At 32.7% G+C, this 23,846-nt stretch overlaps 1 protein-coding gene across 1 annotated transcript; it reads right to left on the minus strand.

The window, feature by feature from the left end:
• Positions 1-807: 807 nt before the first annotated feature.
• dnaaf11 (dynein axonemal assembly factor 11) lies at positions 808-21,953 on the minus strand. Its single transcript, XM_088919182.1, has 12 exons — positions 21,931-21,953; positions 21,160-21,327; positions 20,562-20,639; positions 19,868-20,040; positions 19,289-19,497; positions 18,276-18,425; positions 13,545-13,619; positions 11,654-11,719; positions 11,145-11,214; positions 8,779-8,874; positions 6,715-6,794; positions 808-1,076 (listed from the first exon to the last, which is right to left on the minus strand). Exons 1-12 carry the CDS (start codon positions 21,938-21,940, stop codon positions 887-889), a joined length of 1,365 nt encoding a protein of 454 aa, XP_088775308.1. The 5' UTR covers positions 21,941-21,953; the 3' UTR covers positions 808-886.
• Positions 21,954-23,846: the final 1,893 nt, after the last annotated feature.

A 23,846-nucleotide genomic window follows, 5' to 3' on the forward strand; every position in this document is an offset into this window, starting at 1 on the left:
CCCAAAACAGCACCTATATCCTATTAGCTGTAGTCCGATGAGGCAAATAAAAATCAATTTCTGCTGCTGCACGTGATCAAGATTCAACACTAGACTAGAGCATACAGTACGTCTTTGTAGCGTACCAAATACGAGCACACGTGGATACATTTCTAAGATAATGAGATGAAAAAACAGTCTGTATAGTAAGCTGAAGATGTTGCATATCATATCTCAAAACTGCTGTTAATGTTATCACATTAAAGTCTGTGTAACTGCCAATTATTTTAAACAGAAATTATATTTTGCCAAACAAAAAAGAGGTGCTAGTACCACAAATTCAATTTTTTTTACTCAAATTACCTTCACCTCTATCAGTAATTCACAAACTGGTGGTCAAAATGGAAAATTGTTTACACAGTCATTATGCATACCAAGTAAGAGGATACTTCCTGTTATTCCACTTGTAATTTTCAATAACATTACACATACAGCATTACTCAACTGAGCATTCATTAACATTTATGAAGCACGGTAAACGTCAGAATTAATTCTGAAATGTTCTTAGAACCGAGTTCAATGCCAGTCATATAATTCCATTAACACATAATTCTTTCCATTGAAGTATAACTTCAAGAAAATAGATTTTTGTTTAATATCTGCAATTGCAATCTATTTGACAGACAACAAACAAAAAAAGTGCACAGTGTAAATAGATGCATACACCAGACTAACAACGTATACTGACTGGCATTACAAACACAACACATGACTATTACATTTGTAGTATTTGTTTTTTAATTTTTATCAGTATACATGTTCCAAATTTTCATCTTTAAATACACTACACAATTACTCAGATTCAGGGGGAGATTCTTTTATATTAAATTCATTATATTCATTTCTTTTATATTAAAGGTGGAATATCAGGGTTGTCTTCAAAGTCTTCAATATCTTGTGTAGACTCACTCAGTCGTGAGCATTGCAACTTTAAAGGCCCTTGTGAAGTTGTCTTCTTTTCTTGCACAATATTAGCCAGATCAATGATTGATTGCTTTCTGGGATCCACTTCCAGCGTTTCCAGTCCTTTTGCTTTACTGCAATGAGAATAAATTAGCACAAAAATCAGTGTGATCCAAAGTGATTCAAACAGAAAAACAAATGTTGATTATTTAGAGGTGATGGAAATTCATTTTTTAAATCAGTAAAGGTTAAATAACCCAGTTATAAAGATAAAGAAAGGTATACTAGACTGCACTGGCAGACACAAAGTGATAAACACCACAAATATTTTGAATATTGTGAGTATTTCAAATAATTCGGTCTCCACTCAGACTGAGCTGGGGTGCACTTAACTTCATGAGACACACACTCAACAATGCAAATGCATCAGCACCCACTTTATCTAGCACTTTAACTTATACTAGTTGAGCAACTTATTAGTACAGGTACTTACATTAAAACAGAAATACATTAAAAGGACAATTCCCAAGTTTTTTAACATACTGTATTAAGGATCAAATAATGGAGATATTGTCCTTATAATTCATTTCATTCATTATTACAATAGCTTTCATCTTCCATTCTAAAAACAATTTCTTATATGAGTGCATCAATGGTGTGAGGCTATAATACTGATCCTAAACAAAGGTGTGTAAAGAGCATCAGACAAAAAATGTTAATATTCAAATCTGAATATGAAGAACTGCAGTTAATAGATAATACACACATTATATTACTAACTCATTAATGTAAACTATTTTTACATTCTTTCATCCATTTAAAAAAAATACTGTTTAATATCACTGAAATTCTGAGAAACAAATACGAAGTTTTCATCAGTTCCATTAGTTAAGCAAGTTTACTCATAGAATACATATAATTCAGCAGATACCATCTCCTAATCCCAGGAGGCATCCCAAGACTAGGGCATACAATTTCTCTTTAAATCACCTTTGACCTTAAATCCATTATTATAGTCTAACTAATCACAAAGAAAGTAGGCTTCTTCTCCAATACTCCAAATGGCTAGGCAAAGCAGTTTGGTAAGCTTAAGCAAAACAAAAACTTTCTGCTCCTCACAATGTGACAAGAATGTAGATAAAAATATGCTTCATGTATTTTTCACATATTCTTTATCAGAGTGATCGTACCACGGTGTCAATGGATCATGCAACATCATTTTGGTTTCACTAAATACACACAACTGAAATGAAAGAAAGTGAACAGTAAACATGTACAGTAGCTAATTGGAAACCCAATCTATGACCATGTCTCTACACACAAAAAGCAGGGTATTGTCATACAAACTATTTCCTTCCAATGAATGACACAAGAATTAGCATACTCAAAAAGGAAACACCATTCACTAAAGTCTTATCTACAATAATTGCATTGCAGTCTGTTTAAAACAATGAAGTCTTCTTTGTTTTTAACTGATTATCTGAAAAATCACCACAAAAAAACACAGGCAACTTTACCTACAGGATTTGTCTTCTTTTTAGATTTTAAAGCAAGCAAAATAAAATTAGAATACAACAGAGACAGGCTTCAGCAATGCTTTGAAAAACTTAATTGGTCTTTTTAAACCTCTATATTTAGAAATCACAGAGTAAATGGGAAAATATATGTTCATAACACAAAATCTGTGAAAGGAAATGCTAAAAAACACGATAGCACATAATATTTATGATGCAAAAAAAATTAAATACAAATATAAAGAAAAAAAACAAAGAAGCTTCATAAAAGAACTTAATTACAGTAAGTGATCCTTTTTTTATCAGTGCTAATATAGACTGAAAACTATGGGTGCCTTGATACATTCCTGTTTGATACTATTACAGAAGGAATTCCATGGCAACTGTAATTGGATTCCTGTTTCTTGTATGAGGACCAGCTAAATTTTCAACCAAAGGTGTAGCCAGATTAAACCAATCTCTCAGGTGTCCTCTCCAATCTGATGACCTTTCTATTGCCCTGTGTTCTTTTTTTATTTGTCTGCCCTGTGATGGAATTGCATCCCATGTGGAGAGTAGACCCGCAGTGTGTCCTGTACCTCCAGGATAGGTTACTACAGCTTTCTGATAAAGGATGAGTAGATGTTTTTGTCTAAATTAATTATATATTTTTGCAACACGGGTACAGTACAATGCTATTTTTCATAAAAAGATTTCTGTAATCTCAGGAAAGTTATTTTCTAAAATCTTAAAGCTTTAGTACTTTTCCTTAATCTGGAGGGAATAAACACCAGAGGGATTCTGTAAGATGTAGCTCAGTCTGATCACCCAGGAAACCTTGTCCTCTTGCCTTGAGGTTGTCACCACCTGTTTCCCATTTGTATTCAGAGGGCTCTGTGACGCTCAGTAACATTTAGTCAAGGTACAGTAGACACTAGATTCAAATCTAGGTTTTGGGTTTGGTAACTACATTCTATTGTCTTTTTTTACAATCCTAATTATCTGAATAGAACAGGACATGATCATTATAAATTAAGAGCAAAGAAGTGTAAGTAATTGCTAATTAGCTGTCAGACAGTTCTGCTATACACTAATTCAATCAGACGATTTCTGTAAAAATTTTCACATCCAAATGTGAAAGTAATTATTACAATAAAGCATATTATTATATTTTCTGCAATAGCCGTTTTCTTGAGACTGCCTAGAAAACAAAATAAAGTAAGTTGCATTATATCATCTTTATGTTGCAAGCTAAATTACAATGTGTATGTGATGTGAAATTATAAACGCTCAATTTATTTATTTTTTTTTCAGTTGATCTACATTTTGTTTTCATTTGCTGATTTATTTCTTATTGAAAACTTTAAGTTTCTTTTCACAAATTTGTAGGGACATCATTTCTATTGAACCCATCCTGAGATAGCTGCACTGAAACAGACATGGTTAATGGAGGATTTGTTCATGTATAGATATATAACACTACACTGACTCATGTTTTTGGAATTCAGGTAATGTTGAAGAAATAAATGTCAAAAAACACGTATTAATATTTAAAAAATGTATTTGATCTCTTTTAACATTAGAAATCAGAATATCAAAACATCCGGTGACCTTCACCCTTTTTAAGGAAATTATTAAAGCCCAGTTCAGGCTTGTTAGCCTTTTGATTCTAAGGTCATCGTATGCCAACAGGATAATGCCAGCATGACATACTAAATGCAACGTCTGATGTACTTGTGCTTCATTACAGTAATTAGATTCAATCTCACTGAGACGTTCCAATAACAAATATGTCATATCCCTATTAATGATCATCGGTAAGGGCAAGTAAGGAGAAAACAAAACTTCTTAAAAGAAAACAGTACATAATAACATGAAAACAAGGTTTCAGAAAAATTGTATATATCTTGTTAGGTGTGTGCTACACCAACAATAATGCATGTACTGCATGATATTCATGTTATTTTCCTATTTTCAATATCCAATCTTACAAAGAACAAAATATGATTAATTGCAGTTCATTACCAGAGCCCACACAAAATTAAGAACATTTTAAGCAAAGCTTAAGATTAGCCCCCCACAATACGTGCAAACCTGACCTGTTGTGTACGTGTATGTTGTGAATGAGCTTGCTTCTACAGGCTAAATATTGAGTTTGAAAACTTTAGAAATATGCATAAGGTTATAAATGAAAAAATAATTTTAACCAAATAAGGCTACATTATTCTAATTCTAAACCTGTAAAGGTACTGATCACATGTAAGTCAAGGTTATCTTTCATTGCTCATACTACATTCTCATGACAAAAAACAGGTTTTATCACAACAGGTGTCCCTCTGCAAAATGTTGTTCTGTCTGGCAGCCCTTTTTAAATGTCTTTAAGAGCTTGCAGCTCGACTCTGACATATGAAAGACCTAGAAGACTTGCACTGTGCTTGCACTACCTTTTTTTTCGCTTTTTCCTTTGCTTATCTGCTCCAAATCTCTGGTTTCCCTTTTCCTTCTAATTTATTCCTGTTTTTATATTATTGTTGGATTTACACAGTTACACGGTGCTTAGGTACCAAGTCTTTCATGCCTTGATGATTGTTCACATTTGTTCATTATTGTATATGGTACCGTGTGATCATTTTTTCGTTTTCCCTGAAAGACCAATAAACAAATTGAACATAAATAATAAAAGTCTATCTTTAATTGAAATGATCACACCTTAAACATAAAATAGTAAGAAAGACAAAGATAAATTATTGTCTTAAATTAAATAAGGCGTATTACAGAGTTAAACTGAAAAAGTTATTACTAAGCAGGAAACTTAATAATTGTGTATTACGAACAAAAAATATTTTGCTTATGTATTGCATGCTCCTTTAAATAGATTGTTTAAGGTATTAAGATTATTCTGCAGAGGTTCTGAACGTAGTTTAGAGAGCACTTTGTCAAAATGAGTGGTTATACATGAGAGCCAAATCAATTTGTGTTTTACTAGGCAGGAACAATAGTAAAACAAGTGTTTAAAGAGATGTAGGCAACTTTTATAAAAAAATAGAAAACTGAAGTGGATCCAATATTGTATTTTCTCACTCAAATTTTGAAAACAACCGCATAGCTGCAGGTTTTCAATGTCTCCACTGTGTTTTTATCGAAAGCATTTGAAAAAAAAAACCCACTTGTATTTTCATTTTAAGTGAGATCTTTTTCGAGCTATAGATAATATTAATGTTTCTCTTCGGGGACAACTAATAAAGAAAAAAAGCAGATTTTAAAACTAGGAATGGAAAAATCAAAATCAAAATTGCTTCCACGTAAAATAAAAGCTAAAAAAATAAAAGGAAAATTTATAAATGAGCTACAATTGTACAAAAGTGTTACTGAATTGCTTTGTGCACAGGAGATCCAAACCTTATTTGTGCATTGAAAGATATGTGTGTGCTGCTTTGTATTAACTCTGGTGTCTTGGCTAAATTCAGTTTTAGACTTGTTCAATCAGGATTACATAAATTTCCCCATTAATTCAAATGGTGAATTTATACAGTATCTTAATGATCCCCTCATTTCTGTGTGCTAGCTCTGTTGGTACAGAATGACTGAAGTGCATCAATGAGGTGAGTACTGCACTTCCATGGTAAATGGAGTGGATCACTTCCCTATACTGTATGTTAATAACACCAAGCGCTATGTAAATGCAATAAATTATTGGCCAAGTTTAAACATTGTGCTTGACTGAATACAAGTCCAATGTAAAAGACATCTGGAGAACTACAGTACATGGTGTGATCATTTTTAGGACTGAATTATGTACATACAGATGGTGATATTGTTTTAACATGTGACAGAGCAGAATGTTTGTACTATCATCCGCCCATTGCATTTGTTGATAAGAGGCATATTTTGAAGGAGACAATATGTCATCCAATTTTAATAAAAAATTTCATAAATAAATAATTCCACCATCTTAATTTTCACACCTTGTAAATTTAGTATTTAGAATTCCAATGAATCACTAAATGAAATTTAAAACAATTGCAGTTGAGACATTTGTAAACATCTTCTGTAATACCTATAATTTTTTTTTTAAATAAGCTTTCTCTGTTTAGTTTGCAGTACTCAGTGGACAATTTTTTTCTAGAATTTTGTTTTGTTCAGAATAAGCATGAGATTTAACAAAGTTTTAATTCCAATATGAAATAAAGCTAAATATTTTCTAAAGCACTTGATGGCAAACATTTCACTATTCACTATTTCACTGTTACTACATCTGCTAAAAAGAAGAGACCATTACCTTGTGTTACCAGTAGATGCTTCAATGGCACGTGAGGGTTTTGAAACTGGGGATACTTTTGGTTTAACAAGCTCCTGAGCCTGAAAAAGATTTTTTTACATTTCTGAATTAAATAGAGACTTTGAAACCTTTACTTTTCCAACCTTGTAAAACATTGTTTAGTTGTCTTTGACAAGCTGCTACATCCTGAGGTTTTCTACTTTGGTGGGATTTAATCCAGTATACTTCACGTACACTTCAAAGCAGAGCTACTGTACAGTATTTGTGCTGTCTGTATTTATGTGTCCTAACATACTGTATGTGTTAGTACTGTTTTATAAATGAAAATTGGATTTTTGTACAGAAACATTTTAAATTGGACCTTTCTTTTTAATACACAAAGTTACTGGTAATTGTAACATATATTTATTTACATTCAAGTAGGTAATGTAGCTGTGTCAGCGTGCGTAGACTGCAAAGGAACAAGTAAAGGTTTATTCCATGCTGTTCATGTCAGGTAGTTAAATAGTAACTGAGTGTTCAGTCATATGGAGATTTAGTTACCACTAATTTATACTAAATGTTTTGCATCCTATATACCGTAAGTGAATGTTTGCTTACAAAGATACAGAAGATACTTTTGAAGTTATACCAATAAGTAGACTTTACAAATGCATTTTCAAATACTTATTGGACGCTATAAATTTTGCACAACTTCTTTAACTGTCTGACTTGTTAGATAAAAACATTCCACTTAGACATCTCTCAACTAAATCTTAGGCAAACATTCAACTTGGGTAAATACAGTATTCAACTTAGGTGAAAGTCAATATATATACACATTTATAACTTTTCTCTGACTAAACTCTGAGAAATACCTTATTTTATTATTTCCATCTAAAGTATTACTTTTTTTGTTTTTTTAAATTTCCATCGCTATACAGTCATGACCAAAAACAAAGTTTAAAGTCTGTAATTGCAATCCAGCACAATTGATAAAATTATCAAAATAAATAAAACATTTTGATTAAAAACATTTACTGCTAATATGGGTATTTCTGTTTGTGTAAAATATTATTAGTTTCAGTGACAATTGATGATTAATAATAATACATTTTATTGTTAAGCACTATTTAAAAACCTCAAATATTAAAACAAAAATTAAGCTATAACTATTAAGCAATAGTAAAAGAAGGGTTTTTAGGCATGTTTTAAAAAATGTCCACAGTCTCAGCGTTTCAAATGGTTTTGGTAATACGTTCCACAGAGCTGAACTAGCAAATCACTAATAACGTATTGCACTATTCTGTTGAAATAAGTCCTAAGGTAACCCAAAGACAGATCATTCAGTTTGTTACATGAAAAGAAGAGACCATTAAAAAACATTTTAAGGATCACAGGGTGCCAATGCAATTTAAAGAGGACATTAGTCACACGCTGAGGCAAAATCATTTAATTAACAGACAAGTTGCAAACTCACACATTTAAACATTTTTACTACTTTTAGTAGAAACTCTTGTAATGTTTCAAGTTTAGAGTCAAAAAGTAATTTCAAAGCATTTTAGTTCTGTCACAGACACATGAAGCAGTACAGAAAATGCACTGAAATTTAAATTTTCAAAATCATAAGCTTCCGAATTTCCATAAAATCAACAATATCGATTAATATTGACTTTTTTTTTACTTCAATCATACAAAACAATTTCAGTGGTATTTACTTATCACTGCCTCTGAGATTACTGTGTTGTAATGACACATTAAATAAAAAGTTGACGTAGAAATAGAGGATTTGGCTACATATTAAAAAATGGCCGTCGGGAACATCACATTTGTATCAATAGGGCTGACTAAAATGAGCATTGTATATTAGATATAGATTCTATCAGCATTTGTCATATCTACCATATCTACAGTATCTGTAGCATTATGTCATCAGTATACGCATAAAGTAAATATGATGTCTTGGCACTGTGGGATGAAGGACAATAATGCCCCCTTTCTTCAAACAATATTTACAGATATGTTTTTAAGTGCACAAAAATTAAGTATTTTTTACATGGATATCGGTGCATCGACTACCTGTACCTTTGGCATTATGACAACCAAGTGCCCTGTGGTTTGAGACCTTTTAGCTGTGGAGCTGTCAGGCTTCACTTCTGTAGGAAGTACAAGCTGGAAGATCTGGAACACAAAACAACAGCATTTATTTTGCCAAATGTGCTATTGATACATAATTACAGTCTACAATTCAACACTTTTTTTTTAAAATGGACATATTTAGAAACTGAAACAAGGTATCTACTATACAAACAAGTAATTTTGTAAATAAAGTTGTATAGTCAAAGGTTCTGTTTAGCTTGTATTTCAGTTTTTTCAAAGACCAGTTCTGTATTTGAAAATTCATATGGTATGACAAAGCAGAAAGTCTTCTGCTCTTCAAAGTCATCAAAATCTTCAAGTTTAACACTTTAACAAATGTATTTTGTTTTCGGCCTATATAATGTCTACATGCTCAAATTATACTTTTCCAAAGAAGAGTACTTGCCAAAAAATGACTAGTGTATTCTTCCTGTTCCTCAATTGTCACTTCTCCTTGGAAGCCAATTTTTGCTCTATTTTTCATTGGTAATTCACAGAAATGGAATCCCAAGATAGCAACTCTCATATGTATCTTGACAAGCTTCATTTTCACTTCACATTTTTATGGCATAAAATTAGATGGATTTTTATTTGAACAGAAGAAATTCAGTAATGTGGAAAGCAGGTCAGTAAATTTGTTTTTCTCACCATTTCTACGAAAAAAATGGTTATGAAGCTGTAATTGCATATTACTGTAGAAAAATTATACCATGGTTTTAAAATTTAACATGGCAAGCATAAAAGCATAAAAGAGTACCCGGATTTTAAAAGATAAATTCACATGATTATATGAAAAGGGAAAATTTGAAAAGCCAAAATAATTCAGATTAAAATAAACTAATTGTCCAAAAACAAAGAAAACAATTTCAAAATATATCCAGTGAATCCATAATCCAGTTATTTTATGCAAAACAAAATGAGAAAATACACCCTTTTTAAAAACAAATTCTGATGCCATGTGATACTCAATAAACATAAATTAGACTATTATCTTAAGAGTTCATGCACTACAGAATATTTCTAACACAATGGTACCATAGTCACTCAGAAAAAATATAAAAACCCTAAACACAAAACGTTCTCATTAATAACAGGTTAATGGGATGAATAATCACATTCCTTGCTTTAAAACATTGTACAGTATCTTAAGTTATACAATGATCCAAACAGGCAGAAGTAAAAAAAAATACAAGTTTTATCACATGAGCTATTGTAATTCCATTAAAACAGACTAAGATTTATAGCATAATTTATTCATCATGTTTTGTTTTAAACAGCATTATCATATAGAACTATAAAACCTAGCTAGTGGTAGAAGGTTATACTGAAAGTTGTTGTTTGAGCAATACAAATTTAGTTGATGACAGATCTCCAGCAAATGTATCTTATTTAATAATTTAGATCCTGTGTGTCATAGGCACATAGTGTAACAACAAGCTTGGAAGCTACTGTACATCCGTTAACTAAAATTCAGTGACCTAAATACTAAAAAAAACATTTATTCATTCACTACTACCGCATAAATGTCAAGATAAATAGAAACTTCAGTATGTTAAGATTTTAATTCTTAAAAGTTAATATAGTCATAGAGGTAACTATGGTACATCTCAATTGAATCACGTCATAACATTTCCAATAAATAAGCACTGCACGTAATAGTATAGATTGTTGTATTTATTTGGAAGTAAAAATCCACACAAGAACTGTCTTCAGTGCCAGTGCAGAAACATCACACTTTTCTGACAATTCATAACCTTTCAAAAAGTAGTCAAATAACCGACACATTTACAACTTGCAATTTCAGTTCAAGGCTGTAATAATTCAAAATGTAATTACAGGTCTGGGCACTGTACCTGAAAATGTTTTTGGCAAAATACCTATTTTTACTTGTAAACTGTACAGTGCCTTTTGTCACGTACACCAATTAAAACACTGTCCCATTTTCTTCATGAACATACAGTAAATATGAGCTGTGCATAACACACAATAATAGATGGTACTGTATGCACAGAATTCCTTAGCCAAATTGAAGTCTTTAGTTTGTGTATTCAGGTTCAAAATAAAATATTAAGTTTTAAAAAATGTGTATGTGTCTTTTTGTAGGTTAAAAAAGAGATACCATAGGAAGGGTCTGAATACTTTTGCAAGACACTGTAAATCATTGTTAATGAATTAATTAAGTTGAATGGATAAAGTTAACTGATTGTTAGCTTACGACTTAATGAGACAGAAAACTGAAACGGTACAAAAAGTCTTTGTCACTGTCTTAGCAGAGCATTGTCTGCCCTGAAAAAAAGCAAAGCATGTAGTACCTTTCCTTTAACTGTGACTCTAATGTACGTTGGTTGAACATCCACATCTAGAAGGGATGTATCCAAATACCTGTAGGCAAACATAGAAAATTAGATACTTTTTCCTTATTGTGTTTAATACCTCCTAACTTGACATATTTTTCTATGCTAAGAAGTTCCAATATCTAATAACTAAGTAATTTAAATAACTATGGATTGCAACTAAAGTAACAAAAATGCAAAATAACATTTTTTAAACCAGGAAGATTCCATTTAAATAATATACAGCATATACAATTATTTGAGAGATAGAAACTTAGGCCTTAAACACACTGCAGCATACAGTATGTGAATACATAATAAAATGCCAGAGATATTAAGATGTACCTCATATTAAAATATACTAATATATAATTTTAAGCTATAAGTAGAACACAATACAGAACTAATAATTCAATAGAAGGCAGTCTAGATAATGTTGCTTGTAAGTTAAAAGGTTAATAACAGTACTGTTTAGAAAATGTACCAACCTGTAGACTGATAGATCCAGCACAATATTGTTGCCATCCTCATCGTCCGACAAAGAGAAATCAAGCCTTTTATAGATAGAAACATTACACATTTCTGCTTAATACAGTTTAATCTAATACAACATTGCTTCAAACACACATATACATATGCAGCAAACACTATTTGTAGATATGATAGCAGTACTGTTATTTGTCCAGTTTATTTTTTTTTCCAGGACATAAAAGGGCTAAATATTTATCAAGAAAACCAATATTTCTGTGAACCACTACATTTTGAATACCAGCTTTAATTTATAAATCCCTACACATGTCACTTTATACATGGATTCTAATTTTTAAATTTAAATACAAAATACGAATATCAAACAAAACATTCTTCACTCAAAAACAAAAAAAGGAAAAAAAAGTTCATTTTTCATCATAGGTTGAAAGGTTAACATTTTCCAATCAGACTAACTTGTGATTTTCAATCATTTTAACCATAGTACTACAACCTAATTTTTTAGGTATGGCAAAATAATGAACATGCAAGGGAACTAGTGTGAAAGAGTGACCTCTGATAATATTATACAGGATATGTGATTACTGTGGATTGATTTTGCTTCTCTTGCAGCACAACTGGAGACAGCTTCCACCTACATGTAAGCAATTATGTACTGCTTTCTACTGTCATAGCTTCCAGCCCACAGTCCATTGGAGACAATATACAGACTACAATGTAACTGCAGCTATCCTTCAGTTTTTAAGTGCATCTCACCATTCACTTGAATCAGGCACAGATACAGTTATGAAGTGGCATATGCTTAGATTGACGTCTATTGTCTGATGTGGCACCCTGTTCAGTTCTCAGTAATGGTGACTATATGAAGTCTGACTGCATTTTGTTATGAAGATTATTAGTTCTTTGCTGCTGCAATGCTTTAAGGATTATGTGATAAAAGCGACAAAAAACAAGTTATTCATGGGAGGGCATATGTGATGAGTGACAAGCAACACAGATATTAATGTGCTACCTCTTCAAGACACTGGCTTGTCAGTAACACAGTGTGCAGAAGAAATAACTGGCACCTTTGAGGTGAAAGTTCTTATAATTATTAACATTCCTTGTCGTGCTGAAGCATTCTGAATTGAAACACCTTGCAGTATACTGTAGCTCTGAGATTCTATTTTCTTGTTAAAGGTGTGATTAGAACAAGAAGACTCAGACAGTTATAAAACAAAGGTCATAAGAAAATGTACATATAATTACATTATTAAGAGGACAACTGTTTCGTTTGCATAACCAACCTATTAATATGTTATTAATTATGTAATAAACAGATATTCATCATTGTTATAAATCAGTCTACCAGCAGGATGGGGCTTTGTTACTATGCAATTAATCTGTAGTACAGGTTGATTATTATAACATACATAGGTTGGTTATCATAACAAATAGAAATACATTCTATTTATAAAATACTGTATATCTAAATCACACTTGTAATCTAATGTGTTAGGCTTTTGATTATAAAAGGGATTTTCCAGCTTGTAGGTCTTATGATGCATCAATAATAATTTAGAGAAATGACATATTCTTAATAGGTTACTAAAAATAAATCTCTTATTTTATCGTGCTTTACAATTAATGGAAGATAGTATAACATAAATAATTATGAAAAAGGAAGACCTTAAGACTGAAATACTGTAAATCAAAAATTACTACAAAACTGGTAAGAGCAAATTAGTCACTGAATTAAATGTCTTAGGTGTTAATGATCTTAGATTACTCTGATCCACTCATTAAAGGGGTTGTGGGTAATTGCCACTTATTCTACAAATACATCAAATGATTTCATTTTTGCCTAATGCTCTTTACTCAGTTAATGCACTGCTTTTAATGTCTACATACTTGGGCTCATTGACATTCAGCACTCGTCCATCTGCTGTGATCAATGTCCTTGCCTTCTGTTTTTTGTCTTTATTCCTGAAAAGAAAACAATGAACCAAATTTTCAAGGTTTGCCTGACTATGATTAAAGTTAAAAAAATAAAGGGCTGCCTCTGTAAGATGAATTGTTTCACTGAAGAGATAACTGTCAATTGTACTCTCATTTTTTATGGTATAAGCAAAAATGAGACATTTACTCAGATAAAAAGAATAAAATAAGATAAAATAGTATTGTTTTGCTGTGAACTATTTCTATTAATTTGACATTTTCCAAAATATAAGAAACCAAGAACAAAACAAACTCCAGAGAGGCCAAAATTTCAGTTCTCATTTTGGCCAAGAAGTGAGAGTGAGGTTATCATTGTTTAGAATCAAGAAGAAAAAAAAACATTTACAAAATGTACACACATCTGGACATTCCTAAAACGCATAAAGTGCATAAAGGTGGCTCATATGTCCCCTGGAAAAATGTACATAAGGGTAAAATTAATCAATTCACAAGTAGGAGTTTTGGAAGTCAAATTTATATTATCCCATGAAATTTCTTTAATCATTAGAACTTTAATTCCAGTTACAAATACTAACAATCATTAGCACTTCAATTGCAATTATAAATACTAACAAGTGCTAAAGGTGCAAAAGGTTCTCTAATAGAAAAAAACAAAACAAAATAGAAGAAATCTGCTTTGTTTTGTCCCTGAACTCCACTAGATTATACTTTGGCAGTACAGTATGTTGATAGGCCTGTGCCTAACACAATAAGCATGTCTTGAAATTAAGGGCATAATTATTGAGCCAATTTGCTATATATATATTCTAAGGTACTGTAACCACCAGTACAAACTAAAATTTGAAGTCTGTATGGATAAACCAGATTTTTTTCACCACAATACAGAATCAAGATTAAAACAAGGGGCAATAATAAAGTAAAGAGAATAAAGCATCAGAAATAACATTTACTGTATAGTTTGACTGAGCGAGGCCCCCCACTAAGGGTTAATGCTGCAGAACGGAAAATTTCATACAGCATGTGATCACTTCCCTTCCCACTATGAATTTAGAATCACAAGTAAGCCAAAGGAAGAGAAAGATAATTCACTGAACTAAAAAAATCAAGTGAGGGAACACATTCATTTTATTGTGGTTCTGAAGACAATGCAAAATTAACTGAGTGAAAGAAGGCATCCCTGACAAGGGCCTATAGAAACAGAAAATCGGGAAGAACGTTTGCTGTCTTTTAGCATCATTGCTGAATAGCTGGCATATAAACATTAAAACAAATTAGCATCATTGAGTATTGGAATAAAGTTATCTGAAAACCCGACTAAGAGACTGTGGGCTAACAGATTTTTACCCAACACATCCTCTGCAACAGGAGAAGTTTTATGAAGAGCTTCCAACAATAGTTTCACATGATCAAAGAAAAATAATAAGAGTGGACTGTTGCTGGTACCACTGAATATCAAATATTCAAAGGATATTGACATTATTTTTTATTCCTAACCTTTTTTATACCTATACCCTTTCAAGGTTACAGAAAGTACAGTCTACTAAAAGAACTTCTTGACTATGAGGATTATTTTCTGACAAGCAGAACAGCTCATTTAGACATGAAATTTTATTCTACCCTATAGTAATCTACCAGATTTATAGCTTAGGACATTTACAATATAGTATAGTGTTGACACAAATACATTCCTGACAACACTATAAATTATTGTTTTGCTCATGTATCCTTTCTTATGTGTACTGGATAAGCCCCACAGCCATGAAGATGCTAGGTTACAATTTAGTTTACCGTATATTGTTGGTGACTCTTGATGATGATCATCTACTCATGTTTGGCCACGCATGACTAATTTCAGTGGGATGAAGTCAGCTGAGGAAACCCAATGTAACTGCACTGCATCCAGCAGACACAATGGTGTCCTGTGACTGCTCAGGATTTAGTTTTTAGTTTTAATAGGGAGAATCTGAAACTGATATCTTATCTCTTCACAATTTAAGTTAAAAAAATTAAAGAACTGTTCACATGTGTATTAGGGAAAAACATTTAGAGCCACTAAGGACAATCTTTGCCATTCCCCAATGAGCCAATAACTTCAAAACAAGTTACACTGTGACTGTAGAAGGTGATGTCTAGAAAAGATGAGTATAAAATATGTGTAATTAATGCAAAGGTGCTTGGAGGAGTCAAGGTAGTACAGGGACCTAATTAATATGATTACTAGGGCTACCTGTAATGCATCTTGCTTAACAGACATACAGTATGGTGTGATGTGTAAAGTGACCTAGACACCAGGGACACCAAATGTTAGAATAATATCAGGGGTTCATTTATCTGATGATTCCATAGCAACCTTAAGCAAAACAAGATCATGCTGGCCTGAGTTCATGTTTAAAACCTACAGTATATACTGCAGGCTTTAAAAGCATGAAACCTCTCTTAATTTACTTATAGATTAACAAGGCAGCCAAATGATAAAAGCATCCACAATTTAAATGAAAAACATCTATTCAATAAATATTAATTAAGCTGAATTAATTAGTGATTTCAAAAACATTTTTGTTACTTGGGAAGTCTCTTCATTCTAGAAAATTGGGTACTGTTTACATCCGGTTACAGAGAAAGAAATGTTTTTCCAACTTGTGCTGAAGTCTGTGTAACACTGCCTACTTGTGGAAAGAAAATAAAACACTGCACTTAAGTTATTTCTTTTTCACTGGAAACAATGGAAAAAGTAGAGCAAATCTGTACTGGTTGAAAAGACTATATGTTTAAATTTTCATATTAATAGACACGCATCTGTATAATTCAATGTTAAATACCAGCAAAAAAACAACTTTTTTTTCTAGCAAAGCAAGACATGTATTCGTCATTATAACAAAAAAAAACAATTTTATGGAGTGAATTATTGGCTGATCTAATTTGTTCAACCATTCTAAATTACAACAGAAACTCATGAATCTAAAAAATGTGCTGTTTAATACTGCCTCAGAGGGCAAGAAGAAGGGATGTGAAAGCTGAATGCTTAATGTACACTGAAGATCAAATTAACTAAATTAAATATGGCATCTCTCAGACACATAACCTGTCAGTAGACAGTACTGTTAAAAAATCATATTTAACAATGTTTTCATCATGATGAGAAACAATCACTGTCAATTTATAGAAATCTAAAAGGTTCACTTCAAGCAGATCATGTTTTTTTCCTTCATTTTTCTGTATTCATGTTTTTTTTTAGAAGAAAACATTCTTATATGTAAAGAATAATATCTACTTTGAGTAAGAATAGAAGCCCATTCAGTGGAATACTGTATAATCATATCATCAAAAGGAAGGGTTCCACAAGATGTTTAAAACATCTGTAACAGTGTCTAAGATTTTTTTAAGACTGTAAAATCTTTGACCTTCCAATCAGTGAAATACAATAAAAATGCCTTTTTTGAAACTGGCACATCTACATTAATACACATTTTAAAACTGTAATTTTAATATTACTTATTTTTCAGAATGTAATTCCAATTGTACAGTAACCCAGTATGTGTGTTGCCACATTACCTCATTTGATGATGGACCTCATCATTCCATTGGTTCTAACTAATCCCTTGGTGAACTACATAATTACTTTCTCATTACAAAACCCTAAGGTACTAGGTAGTTGTTTTCAAGAAGAAATGCTGCAACATTATCACTAAATTAAAAGTGCAACTGTATTGTTGCATGACATGACTATGGAAGTTGTGTTTCTCCTTAATTGACGTGTTATAAAACTGATTAAGGTAAGGCTGCAAGTTATTTCAAAAAACAAAACTGATATTCCGTCACCTCAGGTATTTCTAAAGCTAACAAGAAACTAATAAATATTCTGGCATCCTCATTAGTAATTTGAAACACGATATACACTACAAAAAAAATATTGCAGATGTGATATTGCAATTCACAAAAATTATTTTAAAAGCATATGTAAAGTATAGACTCAATTTATTTGTTACAACACCCACAATAACCGCAAAATTTGAGAACATGTTGAACTACTATACAGTATATTTAAGTCAAAATAACATCACGTCACAATTATCCTGTGATGATCTTAATCAGGTGCTGATTCAGGACAAGATTTTCTAATAGTTTGCAACAAAATGCTTCAGATGTCACAGAAACACTGTCATTTTACTTTATAGACACTACATAGCTAATCATAATGTCAATGATAGTGCATGTTCAAGATGTTCACTTGCAACAATGCTAGCACAAGAGTCAAGCATCTCCACAACAGCAAAAGTATGAGGACTGCTTAGCATCCTCAAACTTTGAACAGGAACCATACAGATTCTATTTGTGCCCAATGGGGACTTTGTGACTTGTATTTATACCCCACATGTCATATAAGGAAGACCAAGTGAAAAACATTTAAGATGTTGATGAAATGTGTACACTCTTTTAGGAAAACTAAACCTGTATTTAATTAAGCTATTAGTCCTTTACATACTGTGCCTCAACAATGCACCATCTTGCCATTGCATGCACAGTTTCCTTTTTGAGACGGTATAACATTTACAGTAATATTGAGTAGCACATGCCCACTGTTTTTCAGGTGATGTTTCAAAATTAACTTGAACCATATTTGAGTGAGATGTGCTATGGATTAAAATCTTCTAACTGTACAGTATATCCAAGCAAAAACCATACCTTTCACCCTCTTTAGCTTTCCGCTTCTCTTCAATGTGTCTGTGAGCTTCAATCCGGGATTCTGGAGTATAAGCACAAGGCTCTTCCCAAAACTCCTTGTCTTTGTCATCCTCACATAAGCTTTCCGTTCTCTCTGCATTACTTTCCTCACTGACAGAACAAAATGAAATAGAAAAGCATGTGAAAATACCAGCTTTGCTGTAAGTCACCTCTTTCTAAACTCCCTTTGGTAAATTATTTCTGTATTAGAATATGTTTTCATAAGTAACTAACGTACAGAACTTATAACTGGTGCTCTGCTCAAGTATTATCAGTTCATCATAATAAAGCACAGTAAAAATTTGCCTGCAGAAAAACAGTTTTCTAAAAAATAAATTAGTGGATTTCCATGTATGAATAAAAATCAATGTAATACAAAGTAAATTTCAGTCTGCTTTCCTTACCAAAAATATATTTTATAAATGTTGAGTTGTCCAAGACGTGGTCGAATTCAGAATACATTCACCATAAAACACTTTGTCTCAACAGTATCAGCCATATACTGACATCTGCATCATCCATCCAAAAAAGACAAGAGGTTTTTATGCAAACCTTTTGTACTTCAATCGATACCTTCAATTTACACTATTTATATCGAATTTGCTTAAATTAAAACTTCTGCCACATACAGTATCTGAGCAACAAAGCATTTCAATAATCCTAGATAAAGATACAGCTGCATATTTATAAAATACTTCTTTATTACACCTTACAACAAATTCTGCTAATGTGAGGTAGGGAACAGAATTACACATACCGAAGCTGAAATTTACTGTATCAATATTAAAACTTTTTGGTACCTTTTTTAACTTTAAGGTACCTATTCGTCCCATAAATACACTAGACACATACTGTTACCATTTACGAGCAAAAGTCTTAACATTGTAGTGTTAGTACTAGTATTAATGGAAAGATTACAGTTAGCTTTTGTTATGCTCCTTTACATTTACAAAATAGTGTTAACAGTGATGTACCATTGTCCATCACAGCCTGGCCTCCTTTCCTGTGTGTCTGTTTTTTCCTTCTTCTGATTTTTCTGCAGCTTTCTTTGGGCTTCCTCCTTCTCTTGAGCTCTCTTCTGCAGGTAGGTCTGCTCCTGTTCCCTGATTTTTTGCCTCACTGCATCCAGACCCTGCATTGACTGAATCCGCTCTGATCGCCCAATCTCTTTGCCATCCAGCCACTACCGACAAATGAAAAACATCACATCCATTAATTAGTCTTGGTAAACAGATCATATCAATAACTTAGCATTTATATAGTGAATTAGAGAGGACCTTTAAAGCAGAATGTCAAACGGTAGATAAATAACATAAGGATTATTTCAGGTGAAGTAAATTTATTTTTACATATTTGATGTTGTCACAATGCCTTGTGATTAACAACATGCCAGACAAGGAAATAAAACACAAGATTTAAGCCCAACTTAAAATTACCATTATAATGCTGAAATACTGTATTAAAATGATTTTAGTTAAACATTAATTTAAGCTTTAAGCATAAAAGAATTTGAAGTTGAAAGATAGCTATGTGATGGATGGAAGATAGTAAACCTTTAGTTGTGGCAGCGTAGCTACCACAAATTGCCTGTAGCCATCAAATTCTGCACAGGGGTTTCCCACAAGAAAAAGCTCTTGTAAATGAATGTTGTGTCTCAGAGTCTCCACGCTGCTTAGTTCGCCAACAAAGTTAACTGTTAAGTCCAGCTTTTGCAGGCTCTCACAACCTGGAAATATACAGCAAATTAAGAAGCAGAAATAGAAAACAATATAACATATGAAATTATCCAAGGTGTATAAGTATAATATGTTTGAATATTTACAATTACTAAGTTTCAAAAAGAACATCAGCCCAGAACAACTCAGTACAGAAGAATTCAAATAACTGATGCCACAGAGTAATTAACATTATGCTTGGTTTTACATTAGGATTCAATGTTATTTAAAATTTTAGTTCCAAAATAAGATTAAATTTAATTACTTAATTGCATGAATGTAAACACTGGAAAACAACTTTATTTTGATTTTTATCACAAAACACAACTACCTTTAAGAGCAACTTAAAACATATTTTCAGTTTAAGAACATGATGAAGAAAATGTTAACATTTTCTGTTAGTTCTAAAAGAAATACTACCAGTACTGAAGTACAGTAAATAAAGCGTGCAAAACATTCATTTTTATCAATATCTGATATACAGAACAATGCAAAAACTGACACATAAATGTAAAATATAAAAAGCAATTACCTTCCAGATTTTCAATCCGTTCAATATTGTTTAATGCTAGATTTAAATACTCCAGTTTCTTTAATTTACCAACATGTTCTAAAAAACAAACAAACAAACAGCATCATAGTTAGAATGTTGAAAATACTGATACTGTACATACAGTACAATTCAGTTCTTTTGAATTTATTATTCCTCGGCAAAATCCATTTCAATGTTAGGAAGGACATTTTATGGTATTGTACATAACAGAATTTAATGTGTGGCATAGCAGCCCCAAAAATGTCTTGTTTGTAGCAAGATTGTTTTACATTTTCAAAAACCAAGTCTTAGGCATATGCTAAGCCACTGAAGAAGTCTACATATTTACCTTAAGAGCTTATATATTTAAATTATTATTAGTGAATATGGGACCATGTAACTAGGTTAGACTACAAACATGACTCCAGAATTGTGAATCCCATCAAACAGCTGGGTACAGGATGAGAGCTGCTGAAGATGCTCACAATAACAGTGATATTGGTGTTGGGTGTGCAGTTAGTAAAGCTGTACTAATTTGATCAAATGTCACAAATGCAAAGTTACAGATAAACAGTATGCAACTGCTGTGAGGACTCACCAATTTTAGGAATGAGGTTGCTCTGTAGGTAAAGTATTTTGAGCTCTCTGCACCATCTATCTATGTGTTCAATCTTCTCAATGTCCTGCTGGTGGAGAGAGACTTCTTCCAAAGAGAAGATCTCCAGGTTGTTGTGTTCTGCACGTTGCCTGATCAAATCTTCACTGACTGATGTGCACCAAGGAGTTGATTCAAATGTATGTTTCAAGAGAGGCAATTAATTTAATTTGATTTCTTTAATATGTTTACCCACTCGTCACATTTACAGTACTAGCACCCGGTGTTCAAGAAACGTATCGAGACATAGGGCGAAATTTGAAAAGAAGATTTTATAAGTAATCGGCTACATAACAAACATAAAGTAAAACACTGCTTAAATGTTCCAAAATACGTTTGGAGAAAGCCTACTGATTTTTTGACTACTGATTCAGAGAAACATAAGTACTTTGTTTAATTTAAATTATTTCATAGACTAGCAAACTGCCACTTGCCAGGACGGGGGTTCAATAAAACTAGAAAGTATATCACTATCGAGTGAATTAAATTTATTTAAAACCATGATGTTTTCATACAGCGCATACTGTACATTGGAAAACGTAACTGCTGCAAATGGGAGTCTGCACCTTACAGCCTGCTAGTTAATCTTAACTATTTCAGAGCGCTCAATACATTTAATTTAAAAATGTATTGATAGATAGTACACACTATATATCCCATATAGCAGGACAGTTTATTTTCCTTCGTCGCAAAGTTCCCCACAAAAATACTTACTCAGCACCATGTTTTTCTTTGCTTTCCTCTTCAAACTACTTTCAAGACGCCGTAGCCATGGAAACCACGCAGGACGGCAGCCGTCAAGATCCAAACTGCTTCACCCTGGAGAAGCGTTCATCTCTAACTAGAAAAGATTATGTTTATCTTCTGTTTATTATGCCTAAATAATGCAAGTTTACACCTAGAAGTGATTGAAAACGTCAAGAACATGTCATCATTTAGTTTTTAAAATAACATTAATCCCGTTTTTCAGTATAGTGAGATGAGATGCAAGAATCAGTAACTATGCCCCAACCAATAAATCTTATATTAACACTTAAAAACAATTGAAATTGACTTACATATATATTATTGAATAAGACATATTTTGCGTTTGGTGGGTCTTCTGGGCTCAATAGTAACATATACAGTATATATTATCTTGTATATAATGCTGAATAATAATTCTTAAATGTCACTTTTCTGGACACTCCACAAAGCGCTTTACAGGTAATGGGGACTCCCCTCCACCACCACCAATGTGCAGCCCCACCTGGATGATGCGTACTCTCACCACACACCAGCTATCGGCGGAGAGGAGAGAAGAGTGATGAAGGCAATTCATACATGGGGATTATTAGGAGGCCATGATTGGTGAAGGCTAATGGGAAATTTAGCCAGGACGCCGGGGTTACACCCCTGCTCTTTTCGAGAACCGCCCTGGGATTTTTAATGACCACAGAGAGTCAGAACCTCGATTTTACGTCTAATCTGGAGGCGCCCTTTTTTACAGTAAGTGTCCCTATACTATACTGGGGCATTAGGACCCACACAGACTGGCGGGTGAGTGCCCACTAAGCACTAGGCACTTTTACCCAGGAGGTCTCCATCCAGGTACTGACCTGGCTCACACCTGCTGAGCTTCAGTGGGTTGCCATTTGTGAGTTCCACAGTGGGGCTGCTGGCACAACGTAAATAGATATGAAAAGTTTTTTTTAATGCAACGACACAAATGGTGTAAAGCCTACTGTTTGCAACTTAATCTGGAAACTAAACAACGTAATTTAACTTGTTGTTTGTGTGATAAAATTTAGTCGCATAGTCACCACTAGAGGGGGCACCGTCCTACTGCAGGGCAAACCCCAATCCATTTCAAAGAAGTGTCAGTGGACAACTTCCGTTTTGCGTTTCTGTGAGTTCATTTTGCGGAATTCTCCCATAAAGAAACACCAATTTAATGAGACAACGCTTAATTTGTCTTATAATTTCCAAGCATGTGAAAAGAGAAAAAAATCTTTGTGGTTAAGAATATATGGTGATACTATATACTGTAGACTAATGAATTCAAGCATTTTTTAATATTTTTTCTCATGTCACCATTCAGCACCTTTCTGGCGATCTGTTTGTTCTTGGCTATACAATAGTAATATTTATGTACATCTAACTTTTAAAGATATTGTTCTCGGTGTCTCGAATCCACACAAAGAAGTCCGTATAATGGTAAATGTTATTCTCTTGTTTGCAAAATTTTACATACACACGTGTAGAGTAAAAGAGAATCCTATAGGCTTTAAAGAATATTCTAACTTATTCAAGCTATACTCTTAATTCATTGAAAATATTTAAAAATAAGCCTGGTGAGTTGGTCTACAAAAGTCTTTTAGCATATAAACGTATTTAATGTAACCCCTAACACTACATAACCTCTGTACTATGGACAAAGTGTTTTGTTGGTTTTTTTTCGTTTCATTTACTTGTTGCTACCTTGTTGTGTCATGTTGAGACATCTGTATATTTGCATGTACAGTATATACCCCTGTTTGTTGTATTTTCCTTTTTTGTATTTAAATACATTTTTTAAAATGAATTAAAGCTTTTTTTGTCTTTCAGTTTAATACAACCGTTTCCCAATCCACGTCTGGCTGACCCCAGTG

Source organism: Atractosteus spatula, chromosome 6 (assembly GCF_055471065.1).
Source record: "Atractosteus spatula isolate fAtrSpa1 chromosome 6, fAtrSpa1.hap1, whole genome shotgun sequence".
Lineage (NCBI taxonomy): Eukaryota > Metazoa > Chordata > Actinopteri > Semionotiformes > Lepisosteidae > Atractosteus > Atractosteus spatula.

Excerpts from the sequence above, each read along its gene's own strand:
- dnaaf11 (XM_088919182.1), bottom strand. Across the intron at positions 19,498-19,867 it reads CTACGCTGCCACAACTAAAG|TGGCTGGATGGCAAAGAGAT; the intron begins GTTTACTATCTT and ends ATTTGTCGGTAG. Across the intron at positions 1,077-6,714 it reads GCATCTACTGGTAACACAAG|TAAAGCAAAAGGACTGGAAA; the intron begins GTAATGGTCTCT and ends TTCTCATTGCAG.